Source organism: Tinamus guttatus, unplaced genomic scaffold, assembly GCF_059628265.1.
Source record: "Tinamus guttatus ecotype Peru unplaced genomic scaffold, ASM5962826v1 Tinamus_guttatus_pri_ptg000048l, whole genome shotgun sequence".
Classification (NCBI taxonomy): Eukaryota; Metazoa; Chordata; class Aves; order Tinamiformes; family Tinamidae; genus Tinamus; species Tinamus guttatus.
Genome location: NW_028288582.1, coordinates 12267663 through 12278831, shown reverse-complemented (window position 1 = coordinate 12278831; position 11169 = coordinate 12267663). Strand labels below are relative to the sequence as shown.

Here is an 11169-nt window from a genome sequence, read left to right as displayed (position 1 = left end):
AAGCGCTGCGTGCCCGCGCGCTGCCCGTCCCGCCGCGCCGCCTCTCTTTGTGATCGCGTCACGTGGCGCGCGCGGCCGCGGCGGTTCCGCTTCCGCCGCGGCGCCCCCTGGCGGCTCCTCCCGCCTCGGCCATGGAGGCGGCGGCGGGGGGCGGCGGGGCCGGGGCCGGGGCCGGGGCCGGGGCGGGCGGCGCCGAGGAGCCCGTCGTGTCCCTGGCCGAGGTGCTGGCCGAGAACGAGGAGCTGGAGCAGGAGGCGCGCGCCGTGCTGGGCGGCAGCGACCACGAGCGCTGCAGCTACGCGCAGGTGGGGGCGGCGCCGCGCGGGCCCCCTGCCCCCGCGCGTGTCGCGCCGCGCCGCGTGGCGACGCGCGGCCGTGTCGGTGTCGGTGTCGTTGTCGTTGCAGGGCGCCGTGAAGCGGCAGGCGCTGTACGCGTGCGGCACGTGCACCCCGCCGGGCCACGAGCCCGCCGGCATCTGCCTGGCGTGCAGCTACGAGTGCCACGGCTCGCACCGCCTCTTCGAGCTCTACACCAAGAGGTGCGGGCGGCGCCGGGCGCGGGGCGGGCGGGCGGAGCGGCCGCGGCTGCCTCGGGCCCCTCCGAGCACAGCGGAGCCTGCACGGGCTCTGCTGAGAACCCCCCGCGCCCCGGAGCATCCGTGCTTTATAGGAAAACTTAGGGAAGATCCTTGCTCGCGGAGCAAGGTGGGTGGGTGCAGAACCCGTGCAAGGCTCCCGTTTCCGTGAGCACGCCGACGCGCGAAGCTGCGCTGCCAGCTTCGGGCCCAACAGCAAAATGCTCCTGTTGGGATGCCCAGCGCGCCGTGCAGTTTCAGTGGGCATTTAGGTGTCTGGGGTAAGAGCATTGGCTCCCGGCAGTTAACCCATTTACACCACTATTTTCCCTTTGCACAAGTTTGTTTTTATGAACGTGGCTGTTACAGGGCCTTATTTAGCTGCTCCCTTGAGTTCTTCCCGCCAAAAGCTGCTGTAGATGAGGCTGTTGGCTGGGCTCTGCCGGGAACGCAGGGTGAGACATGGGGCTGACAGGCTCTTTGGCCAATTCTAACAGATGCTGTTGTTTAAATAGCTGCAAGAATAGTTCTGTGGTTCCGAAAAATTGTTGGAAATCGTTTTATAAAAGTACATTAACTTTGCTATTTATAATAGAAAACATGAAGTGCTTTGTTTTTCTTTCCAGGAACTTCCGCTGTGACTGTGGAAATAGCAAATTCAAAAATTTGCAGTGCAAGTTACTTCCAGTAAGTTCAGATAAAGGTTTTAGACGTGCAGAATGAGAGTAGCAGCCTTGGCAGGGAGGTGTTTTGCCTTGGCCAGCTCTCATGGAGCCTCCTGTTCTCCCAGCAAGACAAGCGAGCGGGTGTTTGCGCTGTGGCACCCAGGTTAATAAACTGCCTTCAGGAGAGCCTCTTTGGGTGTGAGCTTACAATAGCTTTAAGGAAAGCTGGAGTGTGCTCTTGTCCAGGAACTGGGCAATTGCACCGCTTTCCCGGGGCAGCTGTAGTGCCCTGCTGTCTTCTGAAAGGCTGGTTTGCACTGCAGCGAGCGCCCTGTGCTTTCATGCTCCGTGGGCGTTTGGACTCGGTGAGTATTTGGTGACATTCTGGAAAGCAAACAGGAAGGAAGCTCTCTGGCTTGCTCTGCTCCCAAGAGGATAATGCTGCAAATGTGGAAGCAGCAAGTGGTTCTGCCTGCACCCTCGTGCTCCTGGCACACCTGGGGCTGGCCAGGGCTGTGCGGTGGTCACAGACCCCGTGGAGATGCCCGTGGCAGTTAGTGAGATGTGAGTGCTGCTTGTGCGAGTCAGTGAGCCCGTCCCGTGGGTGCTCTGCTGCAGCGCCCATCAGCAAAAAGGAGCTTCAGCACCAGGGTGTCAAGTTGGCTGGCTCTGTGCATGAAGGGACCTCGCATCATGGGCTCTCCTGTTAACAGAGTAGCAGTAAAAAGCATTTTGTAGTATACAAAGAGAGAAGGAAGGGTGCTCGCCTGTTGCCATTGTGGCAGAGTCTGCAGATTCGATGTGCAGGATTGGTGATCAAACCTCAAGGATTTTGTTTGAATAAAATCTGAGTGGCTAATGGTTGTCTGGGAAAAATCCACACGTCTGAAAGGAATTTTGAATATACTGGTCACTGAACAGGGACTGAAGTTACTGTTAAAGAGTATTATGCTCTTAAGTAATTTTAGATTAGCAGTAGCTTAAGAAAACTCACCATAGTTGCCATTTGTGTTACATGTGGAAAGACTGTTCTTCCTATTTCCTTCAGTATTCCTCACATGCCCTATCTTCTGCCGACTGGATAACATACGAGTTTCGGAGTAGTATCTTTGGATCTTGAGTGAGATGAGTGTAATGATTGCTTTTAGAAAAAAGACCAGGACGTCTTGTTTTAGGACATGCATCTTCTGTCTCTCACTGCATTGTCTATTGAAATAATTTCTCCTTTATTTTTAGGAAAAGGGCAAGGTGAATTCAGGAAATAAGTATAATGACAATTTTTTTGGATTATACTGTACTTGTAAAAGACCTTATCCTGATCCTGAAGATGAGGTAAGAAATGCAAAATTTAGTAATAAATTCATTCAGAAGATATTAATACAAAACTGGGATGAGATAATACAACTTCCAATACAAAACGCTGTGCAAACGGTGGTCCACAAGATGTTTTTAAAATTTCTTCAAGTGGCATCTTCGTTATTATTAATATTACTTCCACTGTCATTCACAGTATAAAGTAATACATTCCCTAGCTAAAAATATTGATACCTTAAAAACAGATGAGGAAGACACAGCATTCATCTGGACAAAAGGGTGGTACAGTTAACTCTGCCCGCCTCTCTGCAAAATTATATTATTCCTTTAGGGGATGGGTTTATCTGGAGAAATTCTACAAACAGCGGAAAAATCTCTTGGATCTGAGAGATCAGGATGCTGCTCCTGCAGCAGTGCTATGGCAGGACTGCTGCTGGTGTCGGCCAGTTTAGCCTTCCCTTATGTCAGTGAGACTGCTGCTTCCCTGTCCAAAGTACTAAAACATGCCCATCTGGTTGACACACAGGAACTTTCCTCTGCAATTGTAGAAGTTACGTGTTTTATAAGTGAGTTTTTTAGAGACAGAAGGAATAAGATAGGTGTAAATCTTCCAAGTGTGAAAAAACTGTATTAATGGTATTATCAAATATAAGCTCATTTTCCCAAGTTTAGTGAAATTAAATATTTCTAATGAAATCATTAATTGTTTCATAATAAAACGGTTTGTACTAAGTTTGTATTACACACAATTAAGTTAGGAATCTGACATTCTGTAATAGAATGGGGTCTTTCCATATTTTTCCTAATTTAATGAATTGCACAAACGCTAGTACTTCAAGGAGCAAACTGGCTAATGAAATGGTAACTACTTACTAATGGCAGCGCAGTGTGGGTGGATAGAGGGAGATGGAGCATGGGGGGTTTTGCATAATACTGTAGTTTGAGCATTGCAAAAGATTCTGCAGGTTGATGTTGATGCTAATGGTGCAACTATTCATCTAGATTCCAGATGAAATGATCCAGTGCATAGTGTGTGAAGACTGGTTCCATGGAAGGGTAAGAAAAGTAGCAGAATTGCCATTTGCATAGAAACAAACTAATGATGCTGGTTAATTGTGTAGGGTAATTCTCACTAGGAAAGATTTGCTGTAGTTCGCAGAAGATATTTACCTGAGTTCTAGGGCTGTTCCTTTCCACTTCTGCAGGGTGTTACTGAATGTCTAATCGTGCATTGCTGTTCACGCAGGTCCAAAATAACTAGGAAAACCTCTTCTTTTTTTTCAAGGTTACTTTTGCAGGGTAAAATAATAGGCTTTATAACTGCTTTTAACTGGAAAATTATAAACTTGGAATCAGTGAGCTCTTTAGAGCATACCATTATCAATTATATATATGTTCATTCAGGGGGGTGCTTTTTTGAATTGTAATTACATTAAATAGTAAGGAACAAACTGCACTGTTGGTCCCTGATTACACACTTTGGGGAAACATTTAAGCAGCAGTCAAGCACTCCACTGAATGCCCTACTTACTGCCTGAGCAGGGATTCAGCTTGTCGTGCCTTTTAAGGGCACAAGAGAAATTCCACAGAGGATGCACAAAGTAAAATATTGGATGTTGCTAGAATAAGGAAGAAAACAAAATGATTGGCTTCAGTTACAGGCTCTGTAGATAAACTCTAGGTTTCTTTGTTTATGTATAGATGTATGTATTAAGGATCTTATGCTGCATACTGTAAGCTGTATAATAATGTTTTTCAAAAGAAAACAGTTAAGTGCTTTCAATTGCCTCAGTATTTCTCACAAATCTCTCTGAGGGCTTTGAGACCCAATTCTTCTCATTTTCAGGATGTGAACAGTGAAGACTTGCAGTTGTTTGTGTAAGGAACCAATAGCAAAAAGTTAGGGTAAGAGTTTAAAGGTGCAGTGAGTGTTGGGTATCTTATTATGCAGCTACAGTTAGGACCGAAGAATTATGTTTAGAAATGAGATAAAGATAGAACTGGGCTTTCCGGATATGTAGAAAGCATTAAAACTAGTGAACAAAGGCACTGTGATCTCAGTTTTTCCCTGGAATTTGATCTGATCTTTCCAACCTCTTGGTTATACTCATGCTGGTAGTAAAGCAGGACTGTTGGTTCGTGATGAAAACACGACGGCAGCTCCTCTTTGACACGCACGAAACGCGCGTCTGCCCTGCCCTGCTGAGCGCTCGTTTCTCCCTGCAGCACCTTGGGGCGGTGCCTCCCGAGAGCGGGGACTTCCACGAGATGGTTTGCCAAGCCTGCATGAAGCACTGCCCTTTCCTGTGGGCCTACGCCCCGCAGCTGGCAGGTAAGGGAAACTCAAGCATCTGAGCCGATGTTTCTTTAGGGTGTATTCCGAGTGCTCTCCAGCAGAAGTCTGGTTCATAACTCTTCCTGCCGTGGTTGTCGCTATTTGATTTATTTCATCACAAGTGCTAGCGCATGGATCTGCTACCTGCCTCGAGGAACTCAAGTTCTAGGCTGATCTGAAAGATCTGAAGAGCCATCCTAAGGGAAGTAGCTGAGCCAGAGAGGTTCCAGCCCAAAGGGCTCAGTGATACTGAGTTGAAAAGAGTAAAAAAAAAAAAAAAAATCTTTCTTTGAACATGTTTGGAGCTGTGTTTGGGTTGTGTGTTCTCACAAGAGATAGCAAAGGTCACCCCGGCTGTCTGCCCAATATGCAGTCTCTGCAGAAGAGCAGATGACTGCATTTCAGTGCAAAGAGCCAAATTCAGGTAGTCTTGTTTCCTAGAGCCCTTGCCTGGAGATTGCTCTCTCATGTACCACGAATTTCAAATGGTGATTGTAGAGATCTCAGGATGCGTGACCTTGAATCTCTTCTTCACTTTCCCCTGCCCTCCCTTCTCAGCTGGCTGTGTCATTGTGCACACACTTGACACTTAATTTGTTGTAGAGTTATGGGTCACTGCAGCTGGATGTTGGGCCACCCCAAACTGCTGGAAGATAAGTACATAAGTATAAGGTGACTGTGACTTTTCCTTGGTAGAACTTACTTCATCTTTTTGAGCTATTTTGATGAAAATTGGTACATTTAGCAAAAGGTTTTATGGGAATAAGTAGAGTGCTTGAAGAAGCATTCAGCTGGAGTTACATAATAACCTCTGGTTAGTGAGAGCACATGCAGCAGCAGACGGTCTGCAGAAAGTCTTATTTGGTGCATTGAATTCTTATTAATTTACAATTTTATGTATAACCAACTGCTTAAATTGTCTTTCTCAAAATTGGGTACAAAGCTGAAGACAGCTGCAAGTGCTTTATAGGATTTTTTTTTTGGGATGGGAGAAAGCGAAGATACCTGATCCTGACATAAAGTCAACAAAAAAAAAATCTGCTGTACACTATCAAGATGCTTGTTCTTATTGACACCGCTTGACAGTGATCACAGATGCGGTAGCCGGCACATACTGTGTGAAATTATGATGCCCCCCTCTCTCTGCCAGGTCTTAGCATTTTGGGAGGCAGAGAATTTTTGGATTGAAATGAGAGTGGTGAAAAAGGCCGTGACAAAGAGGAGGGGTTTCATTGTCACTGTGTTTGGATAGCTGTAGGGTGTATCTAGACCCTGGATATTATAGGGATCAGATAGTCCAGGTGCTCTGTAATGCCTAATTATAAAGCAAAAAGAAAGCTTGTAGTAGCCCATACTTCGCTTAGCACAATATTTTTGTTTATGTGGACATGTGTTTTCTAGTTCCTCCTTTGACCAAAGTGAACTCCCTTGAAGACGAAGGGATTATCCTGAATGTTGAGGAAAGCGAAGAACAGAAAAAAGAAATAAAAAAAGAAAGTGGAGCAGAGCACCAAGAAAAGGAGGAAGGGAAACAAACAGAACAGTTTAATGAGCCATCTACCAGCTCCGGGTCTTCATGTCCAGAGGTAAAATGACCTTTCTTCTGTGTTGTACGCATCCTCCTCGTGGTGGAGGAACTAAAGCCGCCTCTTTCTATGTAGGTTCACTGACAAGGCTTTCTGTCCATTTCCATGCACATTTTTAGTAACTTTTTTTACTGACACGTTAAATGCACATTCTAGTAGAGCACGGAATAGGTTATGGAATGTTCTTGGAGGTGTCATGTCTCTTGCAGGTAGTAGGGATCTGTCCCCGCACCAGTCAACTGTTTTGCCTTTATGCTGAAAGAATTCCTGGGTTTGTTTTAATAGTGTGGTATTAGGATGGGCCAGCTCTGATTTCATAAACACTTACGACTATTGAAGTAAGTTTCTACAGAACAGCATATTTATACTTAATGGAAATTGCTAAGACCACATCAGGATTTACATATGAATGGAACAGTAACAGAAGTTGTCCTATAGAAATAAATATGTCCAAGGGGAAAAAAAATAATCTTGCTTGAGGAAAATGAATGTAGCTGAAGGGAAGCTGATGAGGATTAAACGCTCTTATTTTAATTCAGATAGTTACTAAGAGTGAAGAACCAGTCTGCAAGCTGAAAGAACTCCAAAGCAAGCATTTTTTAAAAAAAGATACTGCCACCTTTTGGCCATCAAACTGGAGAAGCAAATTGTGCACGTGTGAGGAGTGCTTGGTAAGTATGCACCTATGCACCGGGGCAGCCTGCACGGTAAGTGTCCAAATGGGGGAGGCAGAGAAGAACTCCTCAGAGAGGAGCTTCTGGATAAAAACCAGTGAAAACCTTCCTGCTGTGCGCACAGACACCTCAGGAAACGTTCACCAGACCTAAAGAAACAAGCAGCATCTTTTGGAATTAATGCAGCAGGCGTGTTTAGAAGTTGCTTCTAAAGATTTGTTTCTCCTGTGACTTAAGTCTAATGTCATTCTGAACATCTTCATGAGACATGGTTGAAATGTTTGTTGATATAAAATTTACATTATGAATTGCAGTGAAACAGGGCTGGGGAGCACATCTTACCTGAAGAATTCTGTAATCCAAAATTAAATTTGACTTTATTCTCCAGAAAATGTATTCAGAGCTTGAAGTCCAGTTCCTGACAGATGAATGTGACACTGTCTTGGCCTATGAAAATAAAGGTACCAGTGACCAAGAAACTGACAGGAGAGACCCCTTAATGGACACCCTTAACAGTATGAACAGAGTCCAGCAAGTAGAACTCATCTGCGGTAAATATAAATTCATTTTTAGAATCTGCCTTAGCATTTTCAATGGACTGTATAAAAAGCCTGTCTCACATTGCATGCTCTTTATTATATAACCAGATAATCACATAGCAGGTGTTAACAGTATTATAATTTGGCATCCAGCTATTTTTAAGCAATGTGTAGAAGACTCTGTGACTCAGGTTATCAACCTCAAGTGGTATTACTGCAGAGAAGTCTGTCAGCTTGAGCCTGCTGTTAAAACTTTAACTCACTTGTGTTAAGACAGCAGATGATGTAGGAATCTTATTTAATATTTAGACTGTATATTAATGATAACTCCTTGTAAGATGGATATTTAGTTTACATTCCTGTCTTACCTTGTTGGGTCATTCTGGTGATCTCTTGTTGCTTTGGGGTCGGCAGCCTGCGGAAAGCTGGGGTGAAAGGTTTCTTCATGTTCCCGTTATGGACAGGACAGGCTTTATTTATGAAACATATCCAGCCCTGTGCCCCTCTTCTGAATAAGAGATTTCTGCTCTGGTGGGAACACGTGTTAAGACTTCCCAGCACCGACCTCTGCTTTTGCAGCGACCATTTGCGGGGAGGCTGGAGTCCTTTAATTGCAATAGTTCGTTCTCTGGACTTCTGCACATTTCTCTTCTTAGTGGACAGGCAGACTGCATAAGCTAGTCAGGTAACTGCATCATTACATTCCGCAAGTTTACTCCTTCTTGCTTATTTAATTTATAACCCAGTTCAAAGCTAGATTTGTCTTAAAGCACAGCCTAACTAGTGGCAAGAGGGAACAGCGCAACCTTCATTGTAAGCCAGTGTTGAACTAATACTGGGTCTCTCTTATTTTTCCTTCACGCCTTCACTTCCCCCTCCAGAATACAACGACTTAAAGACGGAACTGACTGACTATCTCAGGAGATTTGCAGATGAGGGAACGGTAAGATGCACCTTGCAGAAGTGGTTTGGATTCTTGAAAATGTCTTTTTAAATAGGGCTGGGCAATGTTGAATATAACAACTCCCCAGTTACTTAAGTAAGCATTGGACACTTCTGATTCTATAGGGATTTAAGAGCTGTATTTCTGAAGGAATTTGTTGAAAGAATTGTTGGGAGGCAAAAGGAACAGCACAGAAATGTCCTGAGAGCAGCTTTTAAAGTTAAAGTGAAATAACTGTTTCTATGGGAAACATCAGGAAAAAATATCTTAACTTCATGCTTAGTCTTAAACTGGATTTAAAACTTCAGAGGAACAAGGACTGACAAAATAGTCACAGATAATCTTTCCTGTTGTTTCACCAAAGAAATGAGTCTGCCCTTTGTCAATGTGGAAATTTTATTATTCAAATTAAGCCATGTATGTGCCAAAATCCTATTCATCCCCCCAGTTACACTCCAGATTGTGAGGTCTTGCTTTGTGATAATTATTCCAACGATAAAAGCAAGTAGCTGAACACATGAAAGTCACCCTTAGAAGCATTTCTCTGTCCCCTTGCTCTACCTCTGGGTAGCTCACTGCCCTCTGTGTATCCTCTTACAGTGAAATTGGGTTATTAATCTCCCAGGAGAGCTGTTGGGCGGGCTGTATCAGAGAGACTTCAGGATATGTGTTTTAATGGAGGTGCTTTGTAGGTGTGCGTACTACGTGGAAGAAAAGGGCTGCTATAACTGAATTACTGTATCACCACTTGTGTTTCTTATTATTTCTACTAGGTTGTTAAAAGAGAAGACATCCAGCATTTCTTTGAAGAATTTCAGTCGCGAAAAAGACGACGGACTAACAGGATGCAGTACTACTGTAGCTAGACAGAGGGTCCAAGGCTGAAAGGCCACTGGGGAAAACAAGTATCCACTGACAAACAGAAAAGGCATCTTTAATAGTTGGCTTTTCCTCAACATCCTACTGCCCAGGAAACTGCCTCCACTTTTTTCCTCGTTTTGTTTCATTTTTTTTCCTCTTTTGGTAGCGCACATACGTTCTTAACAGGTACACTGCAGAGTGGCTCAGCTATATGGATTTCAGCCCTGATCTACTTTGCGTTTATTTGAAAGCTGGCCTTGTTTCAGAAGGGGAGGATTGCTTGTCAAAAACGACTTAATGCTCCTGTTTCTTTCCTTTATCCTCTGTCCTATTTTACTTTCAGTGCCTAGAGCTGTGTACACTGTACAAAAATGTGGGGCTGTCTGCCCGTCCTGGTGTCTGTACAAAATTCTGCAAGTGGGATGGAGGAGGCAGTGTGTGTTACAGGGATGCACTTTGGTTCAAATCCCACTGCAGGAAGCTGCATTCGACAGTTTGGTTCATATCATGTGAACTAAAGGGCACTGTCCTTCACGTGCTAACCTAGGCTGGGGAGGCATTCCCTCAGCATGCCAAAAAACAGGAATCATGAGTTGGTCTTGATACAGCAGAGTGTTGTATCTATTTTTTTTATTCAAAAACTATTTCTAGATATTGTACAGTGATGTTTTACATGCAAAAGTTTGTCTTGTGAAATTATCCTCTCACTAGAATGTAAATGATACCTAGTAGGAGGTACTAGGTTACAAATTATGTTTTGGGGGTTTTGTTAAAGGAATTTTAATATGCTTTTGTTTTAAAAACTAACCTACTTTAAAATTAACCTGTTTCATAAGTGTTCCTAAGATGTTGCAGCATCCTGGCATTTTGCTATAGTATAACGTGTGCGATCTTTTTATAATCACTGTGATAATCAAGGAATAGAAGATGTTTCTTTGACTTAATCTACTGTTAACTAAAACTAGATATTGAATTTCCCATAATTCATTTTGAGCTTAAAGTAGTTTTTAGTTTTTCTTTTCCCACAAAATCCCATCACTCCTTTAAGGAAAGTGTAGTTTTTAACTCCTGCTCTCTGTAGTTGGAGGATTTGCTTATCATGAGGTATCATTCTGCTCCCCTGTTGAGGTTTCTTGAAAGAAAATCCAGCTTTTATCATTATTTGTTAATTCTTTTTGGCCACTGCACTTACAAAAGCAAACTCTAGCATAAAGTCTCAGTTAATTTGTTTTATGCAAGTCTGACTAGTTGCTTTTGAATCTAACTCTGGATATTGTATGTGCTTTTTTTTGTAGCAACTATTATGAGAGTTGTAACTGCATACCTAAGTAAAATACCTAAAAATTAAATAACACTGTTCAGTCTGCACTGTATTTGACTTGCTGCTCTGCCGATTTGTTTACATGCCTGTCCTGCTCCATGCCTTATAACGGGATGGTTACCTGTTTAGCCACGTGCCCAAGCTGTGCGTCAGCCCTGGTCTCTGCAAGCCCAGCCTTTCCTTCCTCCATCTTTGCTCCCAGTCTTGACCCACTTGACTCAGGGCAGCTGTGGAACAAGTGGCGTCGTCCCATCACTGCTGCCATCACCCGAGAGCACGGACTGAGCAGGAGAAAAAAGCAGAAAAACAGAATTACGTTTCTATTGTCCTGCATTTCTCAGACTAAAGTAGGGAAA

At 44.0% G+C, this 11169-nt stretch overlaps 2 protein-coding genes across 2 annotated transcripts in view; one reads left to right on the top strand and one right to left on the bottom strand.

Annotated features, from left to right (window-relative positions):
• The window catches only part of ITPK1 (inositol-tetrakisphosphate 1-kinase), a 461734-nt gene that overhangs the window by 156895 nt on the left and 293670 nt on the right, over positions 1-11169 (bottom strand). The window lies entirely within an intron of this gene.
• On the top strand, positions 123-9535 carry UBR7 (ubiquitin protein ligase E3 component n-recognin 7). Its single transcript, XM_088539712.1, has 11 exons — positions 123-305; positions 406-539; positions 1202-1262; positions 2477-2572; positions 3557-3610; positions 4781-4886; positions 6291-6475; positions 7015-7146; positions 7538-7700; positions 8570-8631; positions 9405-9535. The coding sequence occupies exons 1-11, from the start codon at positions 132-134 to the stop codon at positions 9495-9497; spliced, it is 1260 nt and encodes a 419-aa protein (XP_088395838.1). The 5' UTR covers positions 123-131; the 3' UTR covers positions 9498-9535.